This window comes from Oryctolagus cuniculus, chromosome 13 (assembly GCF_051225735.1).
Source record: "Oryctolagus cuniculus isolate XC-2025 breed Fujian yellow rabbit chromosome 13, ASM5122573v1, whole genome shotgun sequence".
NCBI lineage: Eukaryota > Metazoa > Chordata > Mammalia > Lagomorpha > Leporidae > Oryctolagus > Oryctolagus cuniculus.
In genome coordinates this window covers 110,434,724-110,454,672 of record NC_142879.1, presented here as the reverse complement: position 1 = coordinate 110,454,672, position 19,949 = coordinate 110,434,724, and the positions used below count along the sequence as shown (strand labels likewise).

Below are 19,949 nucleotides of genomic sequence, written 5' to 3'. Positions count from 1 at the left end.
GGGGGGTGCGTTTTGGGCCTACCGCTGTCCTTGGTACCTTTTGGCAAAGGTGTGTGATGCTTACACATCTCGGTTATTTCAACTTAAGATGGGTCTAGAAGGAGTAAGTGATTCCCCAGGGGCGTGTGAATGAGCCAGAGGTTGGAGAAGACGACGCACTCAGTCAAATCATGAAATTGCACCCCTGCAGAAGACGCTGCTGTGGGAACAAATGAACCTGTGCGTTGTACTCGTGCTATGATTTGCTGCTGGGACACACTCTTCACAACGGGCCGCGGCAGGCGGCTTATCTCCAGTTGATAGACCCCCATCTCAGAAAGCTGTTCTGAACGGTGGCACCCACGCCAGCCTCTTAATTCAGCCTGCTTTACAAATAGATGCCTCGCTTGTTACACAGCTTATACCGCCCTGGAGACACACGGGGAGGTAGGATTCATTAACAAAATCCCTGCTGTCACTCCTTTGTATCTTTTCCAGCGCAATTTCTACTCTTTACGATCTAATTCTAATGTTTTGCTGAACAAGAAGATAAGGTGAGAGCTACTTTTGTGTTAGTGATCAAATCAGAGTCTAGGTGAACACTCAGGTTATCGACTGCCATGAAACTGCACCTCCAGCTCCGCTGCGGCTCACGACCTGCACGCGTTTCCTGGTTGCCAAGGCTGACGTGACAACAGCGCGTGTCCTGGGGAACACGTCCCCGGCTCTTCTGAACAGTGGGGTAGAAGCCCCGTGTCCATCCACAGTGACAAAGTGGACAATTCCTTAGAATAAAGTTTACCAAAACAGAGCCTAAGATGTCTGATTCACTTTTGAGATAGAAGTCCAGGGGCTGGCACTGTGGCGCAGCAGGTTAAAGCCCTGGCCTGTAGTGCCTGCACCCCATTCGGGTGCCAGTTCTAGTCCCAGCTGCTCCTCTTCCCATCCAGCTCTCTGCTATGGCCTGGGAAAGCAGTAGAAGAAGGCTCAAGTGCTTGGTCCCCTGCACCCGTATGGGAGACCCAGAAGAAGCTCCTGGCTCCTGGCTCCGGATCGGCGCAGCTCCAGCCGTTGTGGCCATCTGGGGAGTGAACCATCGGATGGAAGACCTCTCTGTCTCTACCTCTCTCTGTAACTCTATCTTTCAAATACATAAAATAAATCTTACCAAAAAAAAAAAAAAAAAAAGAAAGAAAGAAAGAAATCCAACACAGGAGGCAGGTGTTAGGTGTAACGGTTAAGATGCTGCATGGGACGCCCACGTCCCACATGACAGTACCCGGTTTTGAGTCCTGGCTCCACTTCCCATCCCAGCTTCCTGCTAATGCGCGCTCTGGGAGGCAGCAGGCGATGGCCCAGGTACTCGGTCCCTGCCTCCAACGTGGAGACCTGCATGGGGTTCCTGGGCCTGGCTTTGCGCTGGCCCATCCAGTCCTTGCTGTCTCTTGGGGAGTGAACCAGAGGAGGGAAGATCTGTCTCTGCCTTTCAAATTAAGAAAGCAATCCTTAACAAGAGCCGGCATGCGGCCTGTGTCCAGCTGAAAGAGCAGCAGCATGGAGAGGGCTGCTCTGGAAATGCGCCTGGGCTGGGTGGGGTTGAGGAGCGGCGGGATGTGGGAAAGAACACGGAGAAGCAGAAGCAGGGCGAGGCCAGGGATCGGGGCCAGGCGGCGCCCCCAGGACGGACATCTCTGCACCATGCTGCTCCCTCACACCCAGCATGGCTGACAGGGCAGGGCCTGGCCACCCCTGTCACAGATGAGACACGGGCCCAAACCACAAAACACGTGGGCCACAGTTCATCAGAGGCTGGTGACTTCCACAGCCCCTGAGGACACGGTCACCTGAACCCCACAGAGCCAATGCACGGTACAGCTGGTCCCCCTGGAGCTCACCTGTGGGCCATGCTCGTTGAACACCGATCACACAGGGCCAGCCCAGAGCAGAGTGAGCTGAGGGTAGGAGGAGCCGACGCCTCTGCTTCTGCCCCACACCTGTGCCAACCCCACATGCTGTCATGAATTTCTAGAATACACAGGAAACAGGAACATGTGGAAACATCCAGAAAACTGAGGGTGGGATCGTGACCCAGGGGAGCCAGGAAGAAGGAAGAAAACCCATTTCTACTGCTGGGGCACAGCCTGCACCTGCCAAGCCCTGGCCTCTTCTCCGGAGCTGGCACTGGCCTGGGGTCCCACATGGCCTTGAAACACTGGTAGGTGGCAGAAGTGGGAGCCAGGGAAGGGCTACAGGGCCCACTGAACATGTTAGAAAACACCCAGCCACGGGCACCCTGGGGCTGGCTGGGTCCTCCACCCCTCCAGGTAGCTTCTTTCTCCATTTTCCTGGGGGCTGGGCTGAGACACTTGGCACGCTGCAGGAACGCACCCCGAGCTCACTGCATGCGTCTCCTGGGACCTGTTCTGAGGTTCACGTGCATTTATGGGGGCTGCCAGGTGCCCCGGGAGGCGACTCTATATTATCTGTGCCAAACCCACATGAAGGTGGTTTGCATCTGAGCCCACAAAGGTCACCCAGCTGACACCCAGAGTGCCCGCTGTGGGGAAGTGGAAGGCTCTGAGGAACTGGGTGTCATCCTCAAACACTAGGATGGTGATGACGGGAAGAGAAGCAGGCAGCAGGTGTGGCCTCCGCTCAGGGAACGCCCAGAAGACAGAGCGCAGGCCATGCCCTGAGCAGCAAGGAGAAGCCACGCCGGCCCTGGCCCTGGCACCAGACCCAGTGGCTGGGCACGTGGCAGAGAGCATCAAACAGAGTCACAAGGAGTACCAGGTGAGAACGAAGAAGACCACGTGTCACAGAGCCACTTGGCTGCACATTTTCATGGGGGGACAGGTCTGCAAGGAGCGATCGCCCCTCCCACTCTGGGGCAGGCGTGTTGCTTGTGAGTCTGAGTTATACCAGGTGGCCGTCTAGGCTAGAACAGATATGGGGACCACAGGCGAGGAGGCCAGAGGGAGGGCGGGGAGCAGCAGGGAAGGGCTGCAGCACAGACCACAGCAAGAAAGGGCTGGGGGCCCCACAGTTCCCACGCAGAGGGCAGGGCGGTGAGAGCTGTGAGCCTGGGGGACAGCACAGAGCGATCGCGCAGGGTTAGAGGGGTGGGAGGCGCAGAGCCGCAACGAGCACCGCACACAGGCCATGGACAGGGCCAAACTGACCAGGGCTGCAGGATGGGGCAGGAGCAACAGGACAGGAAGGAACCAAGAGGAGAAAAAGAGGTGCAAAGCTGAGGTCTGGTTTGGCTTTTTGGCCATGGCCAGTCACCAGGTAGCCACTCGGTCCAGCACTTGGGGCAGCCCCAGGCTGGCCAGGACTCTGGGTCAAGTCTGAGCCAAGTGACCCCGATCACACGGGTACTGCAGGGAGAAGACACTGCAGGCAGGGCAGAACCTTGCCAAATGCCTGATCTTACTGCTGGAGGGGAACGGGAAGCGAAACGGAGAAGTGGTCAGCGAAGTGAGGACAAACCACGGGGAACAGGCTCTTGCGATGCAGAGTGGGCAAAGTCCCCACGTGGACAGCAACGGCCAGGGTGTAGTGCACCAGGGAGCACTGGGGCGCGCCACTGGAGCTGGAGGGGCAGCGAGGGTGGCGTGGGAAGGCCGGCTCTGCACGTCGCCAGGCTCAGGGCCCTGCAGCCGCCGAGGAGGGAGGGAGGGAAGCAATGCTCGTGTGGGACGGGGCAGTTCCTGCAGGAGTTCCCTCCCTTATCCACAACAAGCTCTGAGGGCCACCACTTGACCAAGGGAAGGCCCACAAAGGAGAGCAAATCTGTGGGGCTGCTGCTTCCAGGTGACAAGGGGTCTGGGATGCAGGCGTGACTGACAGCTGTTACCGAGGGGGGCTGGGCAGCAGGGACTAGACTAGCAGTGGCTCTGTGCCACACAGCCGGGGTCCCCCCTGCACACGGGCTCTTCAGCTCCATCACCCAGATGTCCCCTGCCACTGGGACATCAGCGTCGTCACAGCCATGATGGGAGGAGACAGCCAGGCCTGGTCAGGGTATAGGACCGGGGCTCCAGGAAGAGAACAGGCCGGGCCAGTGGTGCGACGATGTCCACTCTCCTGGCCACCTTTCCCGGGGAGTTCAGGCTGATACCCACATGTCTGCTCTGCTCTGGGCAGATCTGACTGCAAGGACTGCCTTCCTGTGTGGCATTAGCATGGTCACGTGAGCCTGGACCAGCTGGGCATGCTCACAAGTCCATGGGTGCAGGGGAAACTGATTCCTCTGCAGCCGCAGATGCTGACACCGACACGGCACTTTCCACAGAACCTTCTGGAAACCCCGCCCACGCAGGTAGATAGCCACCACCCAGGGGAGCAGCCCCCGCAAGAACAGCAGAACCCCGGGCAGCCGCGGGTGCTCTCCCTCCTTTGAGGCCTGCGTTGAGGCCGTGGACGTTGCTGTGTGGGTCTGGGCCTATTTTAGGCGCACTCTCTGCATCCACAGGGCACTTCCGCCCGCATCATCCCACTGCACTGCACTGCCGGGCCTGGGGCAGGAAGAAGCAGCTGTACTTCACACAGGGGAGCCAAGGACCTCCACGCCCCACCCCCCAGTGACCTGGAAGCAGCAACCTGGTCGTCGCCACCTCTCCCTGGGCCACAGCGGCCAACGTGGTCTGGCCCGTGAGCAAGCCCTCCAGGTACCTGTCTCTCACCCAGACTGTTACAACCCAGGCCACTCATTCTACAGCACCTTCTGGTCATCAGAGCCCCCAGCAGACGCCAATCAACTCACACCCTCCACAGGTGTGCCCCAGGCACCGGAGCTGGGGCAGGGACGCGTCTGGGCGGACTGGGACAGTCTGTCCTGACCACCTCTCGGGGGACTCCCGTCTCCTGACAAAGGAACTGGCGTTGGAATAAAGGGTAAGAAAAATGCAGCACTTTTCCCTTGGGGAAGGAGAGGAGGAACAGATTTCAGCCAGTGTTAAAATACCTCGGCGCCGAGCACTGAAAACTGAAGTGAGGTGGGGGGCACAGGAAGCAGGGCTGAGACGTCGCCGTGCAGGGGCCACGAGGGGCGCATGGGCACATGAGAGCCGAGCTGTGGCTCTCAGGGCCACCTGCAGCCCCAACGCATCACAGGCGCCCAGCAGCAGTCCTGATGCCACCAAGCTGGGAGGAGTGGGTGCAGAGGGGGTGGCTCCCGCAGTCCCCCTAAAGGCCGTCGCTTGTCCTGACCCCCCTGGGCAGGGGTCCAGGGTGCCCCCTCTCCCCAGTGGAATCTGCTCCCTCCTCCCCGCTGCCTGCCGGGGACCATGGGTCCTCTGTGGGGAAACACACACTTTGTCTCCCAAGCTCTTTTTTTTTTATTTTTATTTGACAGGTAGAGTTATAGACAGTGAGAGAGAGAGACAGAGAGAAAGGTCTTCCTACCGTTGGTTCACTCCCCAAATGGCCGCCATGGTCAGAGCTACGCCGATCTGAAGCCAGGAGCCAGGTGCTTCCTCCTGGTCTCCCATGCAGGTGCAGGGCCCAAGCACTTGGGCCATCCTCCACTGCACTCCTGAGCCACAGCAGAGAGCTGGACTGGAAGAGGAGCAGCTGGGACTAGAACCCAGCGCCCATATGGGATGCTGGTGCCACAGGCGGAGGATTAACCAAGTGAGCCATGACAGCCCCTGTCTCCCAAGCTCTTTTTCTTTAAGTTCAGTTGTATACAAGGGATATTCGAGGTTTTAAATTTTTTTTTTTTTTAATTTGAAAGGCAGAGACAGACAAGTGGAGAGAGAGCTCCCATCTACCGGTTGACCCTGCAAATGCCTGCAACAGCCAGGGCTGGGAATTCCATCACGTCTCCCATGTACTTGGGCAGCCTTGCTGGAAGCTGGATCAGAAGCAGACGAGGCAAACCAGTACGAGAGGGGGGCGGCCCACGTGGTGGCTCAGCCACTGTACCCGACACCCCACCTACTCCTCATACCCCAGATTTGACGTTCAGTGTCAGTGCTGGTTAAACTAGCACCTACCGTGTGCAGAGCGTCCTGTGAGACCAGGGAGGGCAGAGACATAACTAAGACGGCCTCTGCTCCCTGGGAGTCACCACCCAGCAGGAGACCAGTGCCCACCATGCAGCAGGAACGAAGCTCCTTCAGGGTCAGGTACGAGTGCAGGGGTGCAAGAGAGATCTGGAGGGGGGCCGTCTGTCTGGGCTGCCACCTCCCCAAAGAGCCGCCTGATCCAGCAGCGCAAGTTTTAACTTCAGTTGTGTTTGCTGTGACCAAGCATGTCAACAAATCGAAAGACGGGCAAGCGTGAACCAAGAGACAGACAAACTGCGTCCTTTCTCCACCGGGGCCCGGCACAAGGCCGTCAGACACAGCAGCCTCAGGCCCACGCACTGCGCTCACTCCAGGGTGGGACATTAGGACCAAACCGTGGCCACATCTGCTCCCCACGCCGCATCACTCAGTGCTCAGATTAGGGGACTTCAGGACGATCGTGGGAAGTGGGATTAGAAGGCAAACTTATTTCAGCAGAAAAACAGTTATGAAATCAACGTGTGCAAGGACGCTTCAGAAGGGTCATGGGAAGTGCACGAGATGAAGAAATTACGTAAGGCTTTGCACATTTTGCACACAAAGTTGTCTCTGGCTTCCTTTCTGCAGCTCTCTGAAGCCCCTGGGTTCTCCCCCAGCAGGGGACCCTCCCACGGCGTCCACTGGCTGGGGAATGAGACGAGGACTTGGAATCCCGACTCCACTGATGGCTGTGCCCGGTCTATGTCCTGTTTGAGAACTGGCTGCAGGGACAGCCAGCCGGGGGCTGGACACTCTCCAGGACACGCCCGTCTATCGCCACAGCCTGCCCCTGCCTGCACAGAGCATCTGCCCAGATAAACACAGACACCTCTGAGTGTCTGGTTCTTGGGAGAGAGGCCCCCACCCCCGGTTCTCACAGAGACCTCGCGTCCAGCAGACGCCCCACCCCCAACCCTGACGGCACTGCCATGGCCGGCATGCGCGCGGTGATTGTAGCGCAGAGGCTGCTGTGAGGAGCAGTGCGTCGCTGACACCTGCCTAGGCCCAGGGGAATCCCCACCTCACTCTTGGACCTGACACTGAGCTCTGGGCACAGTGGGGGGCTCATTCACTTTGTATTTTTATTTGAAAGAAAGACCAACAGATCTTCTACCCACTGGTTCACTCCTCAAATGCCAGCAATAGCTGGGGCTGGGCCAGGCCGAAACCAGGAGCCTGACGCTTCACCCACCTCTGGTGGCAGGTGTTCGGCAGGGAGCCGGATCAGAAGTGGAGCAGCGGGGATGTGAACCAGTGTCCGGAACGGGCCGCTGCATCACAAGGAGCAGCCCGACCGCTGCACCACAGCACCAGCCCCTCATCCGCCTCCTAGTCACACACTCCACTTCGATGCGCCGTGTGCTTCCTGATCATCCACCAATGGGACCAGGATTTGGGGACCTGCCGCACTGGGCCCAGGATTTCCACGTCTCAGTTACAGCAAGCTGGGTTTCACGGAGTTAAAATCACCGCTGGGCCGGAAGTTCCCATGCACAGTATTCACAGGTGCTTACTTAGCCTGAACGAGAAGAGGGGGCTGGTTTACCCCTGTGCGTGCGGCAGTGCCTAGAGGGAGAACCAGGTGTCTCCTCCTCCAACAGGAGCCTCTCACCTGAGCCTGGGCAGCAGCCGGGCCCCCACGCTCCGCTAACACAGCCTGTGGACACCTGGGGTGGCCGCGTGTGAGACAGGGTCTGGAAGAGGACTGAGGGCCTGCGTGTGGGAGCTCAGAGCTGTGAGGGGCACACACCGAGGGCCTGCAGCCACCCTTGCTCCCCCACCTCCCTACTATTAGCTAAACAGGCTAAAGGAGGAAACACACACGAACCCCACCAGAGGCGGCAGCACAGGCCTGGCCTGGATGGGGAGGAGAGCCACGTCAGAGGGCAGGAGTTTGCCTTGGTGAACCTGAACCTACTTAAGGGGGCTTTTGCGGCCCCTCTGCAAACACACATGTGTCTGCGTGTGGCTCTGATGAGGCCCATGGGCACACGTGCAGGACGGAAGGAGCCAGGAAAGGCACATGGGCTGTGCGGAGGGGGCGTGGGGGCGGGGTCTCCCTGGGCGCCCAGAGTGACATCTGGTCGGGAATATGCCAAGCACATGTTGATTCAGTTCCGTGGAATTTCACCCCACCCCTCCAGCGCCTCATCCAGGCTGCATCTTTCAAATGACAGAAATGCCTACAAACCACCTCCTAACACTCGCCATCCGCTGCGGCCCAGCGCAGTTCTGACGCTAAGGAATACCAGCGAAAATTAATTTCATTTAACATATGGCTCTGTTCAGATTAAATCAGCGCTAACGCAGGGAGGGCGAGCAGAGGACTCTCTGCAGCCTAGGAACTCAGGGCGCCCGTGGCCCCCACCCGGCCATGCCTAACGGGGTGGAGGGCAGCAGTGGTGCCTCGCACACCGCCCCGGCGGCACCGGGAAGCCACCCCGGGTCACGGCCAGGGATGAAAAGAGGAGAAAGAACAAAAGCACAGGCAGAGTTTCCTGGTCTTCCTTGCCTACAAGGCGGGCCTCAGACTGACAAGCTCGCACCTGCGCTCACGTAACCACAGTGCGCGGACCACGACCCTCCTGCATCGGCCACTGGAGGAGCAGAAGGGGCCGGTGGGCGCCTGTTGACTGGGAAGGAAGCAACACGTGGCTCCTTCTCCGTGTCAAAGAGCCCACTGTCTGTGCTCCAGACCAGCAGGCAGACCTCAGCTGCAGCTGAGTTTTATCTGACATTGACTCTGACAATCAGGCGTCAAGGCCGCAGGCACTCCCAGGCCAAGCTGGGTGACTGGCAGGGGCTATTCGGGTCTCCCAGGAAGTAGAAATGGTTGGCTCTGGGTCGATTACATGGATGTGCTCACTTCACACCTCTTTTCACATTTTAAACTGAGGTTGCATATCTTTTTTTTTTTTTTTAAGATTGATTTTTTTTTTAAACAGAGTTACAGAGACAGAGAGGTCTTCCACCCACCGGTTCAGTCCTCAAATGGCCTCGACAGTCAGGCTGGGCCAGGCAGAGGCCAGGAGCTTCTTCCAGGGCTCCCACGTGGGTGCAGGGCCCAAGCACTTGGGCCATCTTCTGCTGATTTCCCAAGCACATTAGCAGGGAGCTGGGTCAGAAGTGGAGCAGCTGGGACTCGAACCAGTGCCCATATGGGATGCCAGCGCTGCAGGTGGCGGCTTAACCTGCTGTGCCACAGCGCCGCCTGGAGGTTGTGTATCTTTATAAATTGCCGTAATAATTTAAATATACCTCCATATTCCACATTGAAAATGTTGGGTTAGAATACCTAGATGGGGATGTGGCCTGATTCAGTGTAAATGAGGCTCCAAAACACACAACTAGACCCGGGAGCTCATCCCCAGACACCAAACACCAGAAAACTCAACTGAGATAGACAGTATTGTAATGCGACATTTAACTCAAAGTTAATGGAAAAAAAAAAAAAAACCTATGCTGAGTAAAATAAGGAAACAAATAATCAAAACAGAAAATATTACTCCAGAAAACCAAAAATGGAATTTATGGCATCCAAATTGCCAATAAATAAGTGACCACTGTACAATTAAATTTGAAGGAATAATCAGATTTGAAAAACTGAGGGCAGATTAATTTCCATTCAGTGAGTTTATATTCCATGAAAGTAAATGCGATTAGCCGTGTTTCTCAGTCTGTAGTAACTCGGGTGATGTGGAGAGCAGGATTAAAGACACAATGTGCGACTTATTCCCACCAACACCACAGCTCGGGCATCATCCCCATCTCACCACGGTTTCGCTCGGCCTGCACTTCCCGTGAAGTTGCAGGAGGGGAGTCTTCCTCTGCACGCACGCAGGCACGGAGACAGAAACGCATGCACGCCGAGGCCGAGGCGGCCCCGCAGAAGCAGGGACGGACCCGGGGTCTGGCCGGGGCGGGGCGGGGCTCCCTCCCCGCGGCACCAGCACCTCTCTAGGCTCTTTCTGGAGCTCTGCGTTCAGTTTCTTAATGTTTTCAAGCCAAGGTCTGTGAAACTCTTATTGCTCCCCAGGTGCTGACATCCGAGCCGAATGTAACCACACACCTCTCTGCTCGGCAGTATTTGTCACAACCCATTATAAATTATCATGCCGATCGCCTGCGAGGCTGGGAAACCGGAAAGGAGCCATAAATCCTAACTACTGTACCAGTGACATTCCTGTTTACTATACAGATATAAAGTTTTACGAGACTCAAGATGTCCGCCTTCCACAGAGGGAGCCGTTGGCGCAGGGGGAGCCGCTACACTCTCTGGGAAACACCGCCCTTCCCTTCTGCCTGCTGCTACTTCTACCCGGAGTGCCGGACACTTCCAGCAAGCTCACTGCCGCCTTCCTCAGCCCCTTCTCCTCCAGGAGCACTCTCCTGTGAGCGCCCTGACGTCGACACAGCCGCAAACCAAGTGTCCATCGCGCTGGAGACCCCAGCCTCCCATCTGCTCCATGGACTCCCCATCTTGATCAATGAGGTAGCTGAAGTGGGCGGAGCCATAGGATCTTGGTGTCTATTTGTAATGGACCTGGATTCCGCGGTGACCAGAGACAACTCTGCTTCCCTGAGGGACACACCCTCTCACAGCCACGTGAGAAGTGTGGTCACGGGTGACAGAACTTGCAATTTATCATTCAATTTTGCCCTGTTCACGTTATCAATTTTTTTTTTTTTTTTTTTTTTTTGCCTAACGATAAGCAAAGCACTAATAATTTAAGCAAGAAGTATTCTGCCAAATCTATTGGAGGGTCTGTTTAATGACTTGTCTGTCTTACAACCTGCAGAAGAAAACTGTTCACTTGGGTCTCAGGTTGTTCCTCAATTAGCAAACGTGCCAAGAAATCGATTCCTCGGGCTTTCTCAGGGTGGAAATTGACTGCGCAGACACCGACAATTTCGAGAGAAAAGGCAGGGTGTGTTGTATGCAGATCATCCCATTACTGGATCAATAGATGTAGCTGGACATCTGTTGAGTTTCTCATTTCCCAATGCCCTAACAGTAAGCAAAGTGTTAGCAACATCATCCTAACTTAATGTTTCGAAGGGCCTTGGCGTGGACTGCTTCGTCACGGATGACCAGAGGATACCAGGATCTCTGCCTTCAGACAGAAGCAGGCGAGAGGGGGACGCTCCTCACCCCAGAGCAGACGGGCGGCCTGCTCCCAGCAGCACCGTGACTCAGCTTACCACTCTCTGTGGGCGACTCCACCTGGTCGTACGCCACCAACCTAAAACCAGCTACGCCTGGGGGGCATCGAATATGAACTTTGAAGTCCACAAGCTCATTCCTCAAAGGGTTCCCTTTCCCCTCTCAGGCCTTTTCCGAAGACGAGTGGAAACTGGGCCACGTTTATGGCTGAAGGGCAGCCTGTAGCGATGGCCGGAGCCACGGGGCAGCCCGTGGAGGTGACGTGTTTGGCTGGTCTGCCTTTACCTCTCTGGAGTTCTTCGCTGATGAGGTAGCAACTCGGCACACACGAGCACACGGACACTTCCCGTGGGCATCGTCGGCGCTGGCTCCATCCAGCTAAATATATCAGCCTCTGTGCACCGGCCGGGAAGCGCCACCTCCCAGAGCCCCAGGGAGGACAATGAAGCAATCACCCTGCTCTGTAGCACAAAGGACAAAAAACCTGAAAGACCTCACTGTGCAACCAGCACAGAAAAACTCGCCCTGGCCAGACTCTGCCTCTGCCTAGACATCACCACCACCCTTTCTGCTGCCATCTTTCAAAGAGCAACCTGGAAAAGCTCTTCTCCAGCCCCATCTCACGCCATGATGTCAGTTATTGAAGGCTCAGAGGCCGCTGGAGGCGCAACACACACACGGAGTCGCCAGGGGCTCCCCTTGCTAACTCACACCAGCTCACGGGCCAACCCTGCACCTCTCGGGCACCAACATCACATCGGCGGTTTGCGATCGCCGGGGTCGGGTATGCACAAAAGTTACACACCAGTCGCCAGCACCCACTGCCGACAGCTCCGGCCGTGCCGAGTCCTCGCACGGTACGCCCTGAGTTAGACATCCGCACCACATCGGCCATTAATAAACATGAGTTTCCTGGAACCTACCAGCGCCTTATTTTACAGAATCACGCTATTGCTTCAGTATGTTTCTTAAAAATATGTCCCTCAGCAATTTAGGCATCGTAGAAAATTACAACAAAATACAGAGCGGGTCTTAAAATGCCTCAGCGACTGTCAGCGCAGACATTACCATACAGAGCATTAGCCTTGAAGCCCCGACCAGTGCAGCTGGGCTGCCCGCGGTCCCTGGAGCCGGCCTCTTCCACACTAGATTACGCGGCCGGCGCGGTGCCCCGGAGCGCTCCTGACTCACAGGACCAAGATGAAATTGGAATGGGCCTGATTTTATTGCATAATTTTATTGCCTAATACATGCTGATGATTTGCAAACTGATTTATGCTAATTCTCCCAAATGCCGAACCCTCCAGATGACCTCATTCCTCTGACCAGGGGAAGCTGGTTCACTCCACCCACTCAACAGGTTGCCTGCGCTCCCGACAGGTGGGACCATTCTCACAGGCCCTCCTGCCCCACACGCATGGAGGGTGCAGCAGGGCCGTGCTCACACAGAAAGCGTCCCGTGGAAAGAAGCCCGTCCAAGTTCCCCACGGCAGGACGGGAAAACAAAGCCGGCCCTGGGGAGCACCTCAGAGCCGGGCACTGAGCGGATCCTGTCCTTCTGACCAGAGGCCTTGCTTGTGAGGCCTGCCAGCCGGGTCCCAGTCCCTGTGCTGGGGTGGGGACGGGCGCTCCCCTGACAATGCAAGGCAGACCCTCCACGCCCCAGCTCCCCCAGCACCCCATCCGGCCAGTGCGTGCTGGGAGGCATTGTGCAGGACACAGGGGTCCAGTGCCGAGTCACCACACGACAGAACACAGAGACCAAACCCACCGCACAGGGCGCTCCTCATTTCAGGTCCCATCCCACGCGCGGGGCCTCCTTCCGAGTCTCCCAGCCCTCCGGCTGGCTACTAATTGTAGAAGCCCACGTGACCTTTTCTCTCACTCATGATCCGTTCTCTCCTATCTATGGGGCTGGGGGGTGGGAGGCGATGCACACAGCCCGAGTCACACAGAACCTGCCGGGTTCACGACCACAAAGCACAGCCCGCCCCCGGCACCCAGGGGTGCGGCCCCCGTGGGCAGCCCCGCACGAGGCAGGAAGCGCTCCGGTTCCCGCCTCCCGCCCCGTCCGCGCGCGGACCGGAGCCCCCGGCCCGGGGGCGCGGCGCAGCGCGGCGCGGCGGCCGCCAGGTGGCGCTGCGGGCCCTGCCGCGCGCCTCCCTCACTCACTTGCAGTCGCGGTCTTCCAGGTCGAAGTGGGGGTTGAAGTTGATGAGGATCCGCTGGTAGGGGTCGGGCGCCTGCAGCAGCCACTCGCACTTCTCGCTCGGGTGGTAGGAGTGCGGGTAGCCGGGGGACGTCAGGTACCCGGGGCTCTCGATTTTGATGGTGTCCCCGCATTTATCTGCAACAGAAGAGGCCGTGTCACCGGGTCCTGACTGTGCAGGGCGGGCCGGGGGCGGGGGTGGGGGTGGGGGTTTCTGCAGACGCCGCGCGCCCCGGAAGAGGAGGAGGAGGGGCCAGGGTCGCCGCTGTGCTGAGGGCCTGGCCTGGGCGCCCGTCCGCCCAGAACCTGCGGGTCTGCGTGCGTTCTCACGACGCAGAAATCGGTCTGGTTACTCCTCCAGGCAGAGCTGCCCACCGTGGGGCAGGGCACCCGCGGCCCGGGGGTCCCCGCACCTCTGTGGGCCCGCGGCCATTTCCAGCACTATAACAATCTGGTGCGCCAACTACCTAGGAGGCACAGGCAGGACAGCAGTGGGCCGGTAATGGGATGTATAGATTTTCATATTGCGTCTAATAGATTCCCTGTGGAAAGAGAACGGCATTCTTTACTCTCAGCGTGAATTTATAAATCCACGGGATTTTATTACAGGAAAACCAGGTCAAATGGAAATGAAAGATGAAGAGCACATCAAAAATGCATAAAGCCCCACGCATTACAGAAATCATTTCCCATGAATTAAAAAGAAGACAATCTAAATTACAGCATGTGCCTCGCTGCTGCCCCTGTCCCACTGCGGTCCCGGGGCCGGGGTGCGTCGTGCACCGGTTGCCTTTGGCCTTGCCTTTATTAAAAGCCGAGAAGTGCTGCTGCACGGGCGTTCGGAACCCCGGCTGGCGGCCCCGAGGACTCTGCCCGCCCGGCAGCCCACGGAGACGCTGGCCTCACCGCCACTGTGCTGAGAACCAGGCCTGCCCCAGCTCCCTGCGAACAGGGCGGTGGGGCCTGGCATCTGTCAGGAGGGAGAGGAGAGGGCGGCGGCCAGGACGTGGAGGTGGGCTCCGCACCACGCCAGCGCCTTTCATCTGTGACTTCTGAGAAAGTGACAGTGTAATAAGATAATGTGGGCTGCTAGACTGCCCGGCTCTGCTCCGGCTCTGCGGCAGCTGATTAAGAGCGAGCAGCTTCTAATCAGTCTGGGCCATTAGTCCCAAATAAGGTTAATGAATTAATTTAGCAGGCACGGGTTGTCGGCCCAGGAGGACAGGGCTTTGGGAGGTCTGTGGTCACTTCAGCCTCGCCGGTCAGCTCATCCACACCCTGCGGAGTCCCGGCATTCCCCAGATTTCTGCTGAGGAAACTGACTCTGTGCGTGTGCGCGTGCACGCGCGCGTGCATGTACACTACGTGTGTGGAGCTCACCATCTCAACCCTGAAGCCTCTGCACCGGGGTCAGACCCCCCCCCCCAGCAGAGGCCGCAGGGGGGTCACGGCCACTCCACCGAGCAGCCATTTGAGCCCTTGCCGCTGGAGCAGGATGAGGCTGCAACCCCCTGCCAGCTCACAGGAGATGCCACAGCCCAGGTTCATTAATAAACTGTGCTCCACATTCACAATTTTCTGTTCCACTCCCTGCCAGATGACAGCAGGCCAGCGGCTCGGGCTCCCTCGACATTCAGTGGTTTCTGCATGCGTCTCAGCGCACCCTTTAATCCCTGCTTGGTACCTGTTGGGGGAAATCTACGGCCGAAATCACCAAACCTCCAAAAAGCACATTAGCAAGATTAACTTCCATCGTAAAGATGTGATTTAAATTCCTCCCGGCATGAGCCCCTCGGCTTGCGGTCTCTTATTAAAACAATATACCACAGTAAGTGGGGCACGTTCTCTCCTAATTACTCTGATTGAAATCCAAGCCAGACAAAAGTAAATATTTAGTAATTAGTTAATAACAGCTGAAGGCCTACTGTAAAGTCAACTCCGTACCTCCCAGGGAACCGTAAGCGTGCCTACAACCGGGTCCGCACCCAGAGACTCAGGGCCCTGCTCCGTTACCGCCCAGTCCGGAGCAGTGAGCGGCTTTCAAAGCCCTGTCTGCAGCCACCCCGCCCCGGGGCCTCCTGCCACCCCTCTACGGGGGGCACCGGGACGCCGGTTCGTATCCCGCGCGGACTGCGCGGGGAGGGCGCTCCGGGAGCCCACAGGAAATCCCCGGTGCCCCCAGCGGAGGCGAGGGGGCAGGAGCCCCGAGGCGGCCGGGAAGCTCCCCGGCTACCCCAGGGCCCTCCGATGTTTCGCCTTTGAGGGGAAACATGACGAGGATAATTGGTTGCGGCCCCGGGGAGGCGAGCAGCTCTGCCCCCAGACCCAGGTGCGGAGGCCCCACGCCCCCAGCCGACAACCAACTTCCCAAGCAGCCGGAGACTCGGAGCCCTGGGACCCAAACCGACTCTGACGGAACCGCTAGCTCTAGTCTGCACCCAGATAAAAGTTTCCTTCGCCCCCGGAGGCGGCCTCTCCGGGCGCCCGGCGGCTGTGCGCGAGCCCCGGCGCCGCGCTCCCCGGGTCATTCCCGCGCCGCCCCCCGTCTGTCCCCCGGGCCGCGGTCCCCCGGCCGCCCCCGGTCTGTCCCCGGCGCCGCGGTCCCCCGGCCGCCCCCGGTCTGTCTCCGGCGCCGCGGTCCCCGGGCCGTCCCCAGTCCGTCCCCGCCGCCGAGGTCCCCGCGCCGAACCCCGGCTCTCCCTGCGGCTTCCCCGGGCCGTCACCGCGCCCGCCCCGACACTCACCGCTTCGGAAGGCGCCGGCCGCGGCCAGGGCCAGCGCGAGCGCGGCGCAGAGGAGCGGCGCCCTCTCCATGCTCCCCTCGCAGATCCGCAGGCACAAGCGGGAATCGCGGGCGAGCAGGCGGGGACGCGGCGAAGCCGAGCCGGGTCCGCGCCGCCCTGGGCGCTCCGGGTGCGCGGGGCTGCGGCGGCGCTGAGCCCGCTCTGCCAGGCTCCGAGACGCGCTCCTGCTTGTGCGGGCTCAAGTCGCCTGCATCCTGTCATTTAGCTCCGGCTTCCCCTCCCTTTTCCCACACTTGTTCCTCTTCCAGGAGCCACTGCCCGGGCCATGGCTCAAAAAAAAAAAAAAAAAAAAAAAAAAAAAAAAGGTGGGGGCTGGGAGGGGCGGAGGGAGGGGGAGGGCCGCGCGCAGCAGAGCCAATTCCAGAAAGAAAGGACCGCTCGCTCCTGGACGGGTTGGAGCCGAGGAGCCGGCGCCCGGGGGAGGCCCGGTGTCTGCGCGCAGCGGAGGAGCGGGAACGGAAGACGCGGCGCTCGGCGCTGCTGCGCCCGCCCCCGCCCGAGCTCCCGCCCCTGCCCAGCCCTCCCCTCGCCCCGCCCGCTGCCTGCCCGCCACGGCCAGCAGCGGATCCTTCGCCGGCGCTCGGCCCGCGCTCGCAGAGAGGCCCCTAGGAGCACCCCCGGGGTAGCGCCCAGGCTGCGACGTCCAGGCCGCGCCAGCCCATCTCGGCGGAGCCCCGGGGTTGCTGCCCGCCTCGCGCAACTCCGGGCTTTCGGGTGGCGAGGACGCAGGGTCACGCCCTCCCTGTGCCGACCCCAGACCCAGGGCAAGGGCAGCGGGCGCACCTGGCCACCCTGGGCTGAGACTGGAGGCTGCAGTTAGGGGTGGGGGGCGCAGTGCACAGCCGGCAAGGGGCAGTCCCGCCCAGGCACGTGCGGCCCCCTTGCCCCTCGGCCCCGCAGCGCCAATCGCGCCCGTGCCTTCTGCGCGTGGCGGCTTCATAGTTCCGAGATGTGGCGCCCGGCCCTGGGAACTGGGGTGCCTCCAGCCCGGGGCAACCCCGCCCCGGTTTGTCGGGGACCCCGTGCTCTGGGCGCTTTGGAAAGTGGGGGACCCCCGGGGAGGAGGGGGGGCGGGCCCTCTCGGTGTCTGCTGCGGCCAAAGACCGTGCGCACGCCTGGTCCCCGACCCCAATCTCTACCGCCCCCACCGTCCGCGGGGCGTCCCCGCCTCCATGCCCGAGGGCTTCCCAAAGGCGGCGCCGAGGCGCGCGCGGGTCTGAACCTCAAGGGCGTTTCAGGAGCAAACGGGCTGTGGCCTCCCGAGAGGCCTGGAGTGGGGTGAATGCCCGAAGCTCTTCCAAGAAGAGGGGTAAAGGACGTCCCCTCTGGAAACGGGCGCAGCCCCCACCCCACCCCCTGGAAGCAGCAAAGGGAACAGGCTAGGGCACCCGGTCAGTAGGCGGGGACACTCGGGCCAAGGGGGTTGTTGCAAAACCTGGAGGGGTCAGGCGGGGAGAAGGGCAGCCCAGGGCGCGCGGGCCCGGCCAGGGCTCCAGAGCCCCTCGGAGTGCAGGAAGCCCCGGCCGCGCCGCGCTCTCGCTTGCAGTCCAGCCTCCCTGGAGCCGGACGCGGCCTCCGGGGCGCCGCGAGCCCGCCCTGCCCCCTGCTCCTTCCTCCCTCGCCAGCTCCCTCCTGCTGGGCTTTCGCTGCAAAGGGAGGCGCAGAGTGGGCAGGGGGCGCTCCAAGGCCGGGAGTCGGAAGCCTGGATAGAACGGAAGGGGCCGTGGCGGGCCGTGGAAAGCCTCGCGCCCGGCGTGGACCCACGGAACAAGCGCGGCGGGGGCGAGAAGCCACCCCTCTAGGCCACGACCCTCTCCTGCCGCCTCTCCCAGGGCACCAGCAAGCTCTGGGTGACTCGGGCGCCCTCAGCGCGCGGCTTGGCGGGGAAAGACTCCTCTCGGGTCTGGCTGGGTGTCCAGGAAGGGGAACGGGGCGTCCCGGCCGCTTCTCCCCGGGAGCTAGCTGGGGCGGGAGAGGGGCGCACGCAGAGATTTGGGCCATGTTGTGTTTAGCAAGCGGCCGCCACGCTGCCTTCCCGCTTTCCTGCCGAGAGCGAGTTTGCCAGCCCGACCCGCCAGGATCGTGCGTTCTGGGAGACACCCCCTCCCGCACTTCCAGGGCAGGCTCCTCCCGCCGCTGTGGGCAGAAGTGGCCGTCTCGGGCTCCCGGGTCGGGCAGGTCCGCCAGCCTCTCCAAGGCGGCCGTTGAGGCGCCCACCGCGCGCTCCGGGGGAAACGCGTGAAGTTCGGGTCTGCAGCCTGGGCGAGGGCGCGCAGCCTGCCCGCCCGCTGGGTGGTTCCGGCTCCCAGGCCGATGCCAGGCGCGTTGTCCTTGTGCTGGACACCGCCTCAGGCGGCAAGGGTCACTCCTGGAGTCCGCCTTTGCCTCCTTCCTAAGCGGAGTTTATGTTGGTTTCCAGAGTGCATCGCCTCGCGGTCCGAAGTCGCCCTGGACAGGACCCAGGTCCACCGAGGGGACCTCTACGGGCCGCGCGCGCTCCAGAGTGCGGGGCAGAGGCCATTGTGGGTGGTGCCCCTTTGCGTGTTGCAAGGGCCGCCCTCAGGGGCCGACAGGACTGCAAACCATGGCGCCCTCACAGGCCCTGGTCAGTTTGTCAGAGACCCCGTTGTCCCTTGGAAAGCCCTTGGAGCTGCCAACGTGCCCCCCCCCAGCCCCCTTACCAGGAATACCCACCTCGAGGTTCCAGGTTGGTCACGGGCCCGCGCCCAGTGCAGCCAAGCTTGTGAAAACAACAAACCCACGGATTTCAAGAAAGCGGCGGAAGCCAATGCGGGTCCAGAATGCAAGCAGTGAAAGCAGGGTGGGGGTGGGGGCTGAAACTTGTAACTTAGATGAATTATTTTCAAGAACTCCATGAGAAGTGGCACTAATGTCCAGCGAGCCTTTTCTCATTGATAGCTAGCACCTTCATCTGCACTGGCCCAGGAAGAAGAAACAGAGTCCTGACTCTGCGACCCCTCCTCTTTTTCGCTTTTAAAAGCTGCCTTGACATTCCTGCAAATGGTGGAGAAGAGACTACCTTTGAAGTTTTTAGTACAGTCTACTCTGGAACAGACGCACTTAAAGAAGACAATGATAGTTTGTGTGGGTTTTAAAAAGTTTTCATTTTTTTTATATGAGAGAGAGAAAACATCTTCCATCTGCTGTTTCAGTTCCCCAAAGCGCACAACAGTCAGGACTAGCCCAGGCCAAAACCAGAAGCCTGGGGCTCCACCCGCTCTCCCACAGGCACGGCAGGGACCCGAGGACTTGAGCTGTCTCCCCCTGCCTCCCAAGGTGCACAGTAGCAGGGCGCTGGGTCAGAAGCAGAGGTGGGACTGGAACCCAGGCCCTCTGATACGGGATGTGGACATTCCAGGGGGCACCTTAACCCCTCCACCGGACACCTGCCCCCAGGCTGCATTTTGGTTCCCCTCCGTGGTAGTAGAGGGTCAGGCCATGCTGACACCCAGTGCTGTTCCTTCCTCCCCCAACCCCGTGCTGAAATCCAGAGGCCGCCTCAGCAGTGGTGGAGGCGGGACCCTCAGGAGGTCACTGCATGGGTGAGGGCTTTCCCCTGGAGACTGCATTGCTCCTGCTGCGTCAGCAATGGGTTCCTTTCAAAGCCGGAGTCAGGCCTGCCTGGCTGTCTCCTGCCCTCTGGCCACATGAGGATGCAGCAATAGGGCCGTTCTGGAAGCAGGAGCCTTGGGCACCAGACCCCGGACCTGTGGGTGCCT

At 59.9% G+C, this 19,949-nt stretch overlaps 1 protein-coding gene across 1 annotated transcript in view; it reads right to left on the bottom strand.

Annotated features, from left to right (window-relative positions):
• The window catches only part of NRP1 (neuropilin 1), a 109,456-nt gene extending 92,809 nt beyond the window's left edge, over positions 1–16,647 (bottom strand). The window contains exons 1-2 of the mRNA XM_051833422.3: positions 16,150–16,647; positions 13,369–13,543 (exon numbers count right to left, since the gene is read on the bottom strand). Of these exons, the coding sequence (XP_051689382.3) occupies positions 13,369–13,543; positions 16,150–16,219 (245 nt within the window). The 5' untranslated portion in view covers positions 16,220–16,647. The remainder of the gene's footprint in view (positions 1–13,368; positions 13,544–16,149) is intronic.
• Between the last annotated feature and the right edge of the window lie 3,302 nt (positions 16,648–19,949).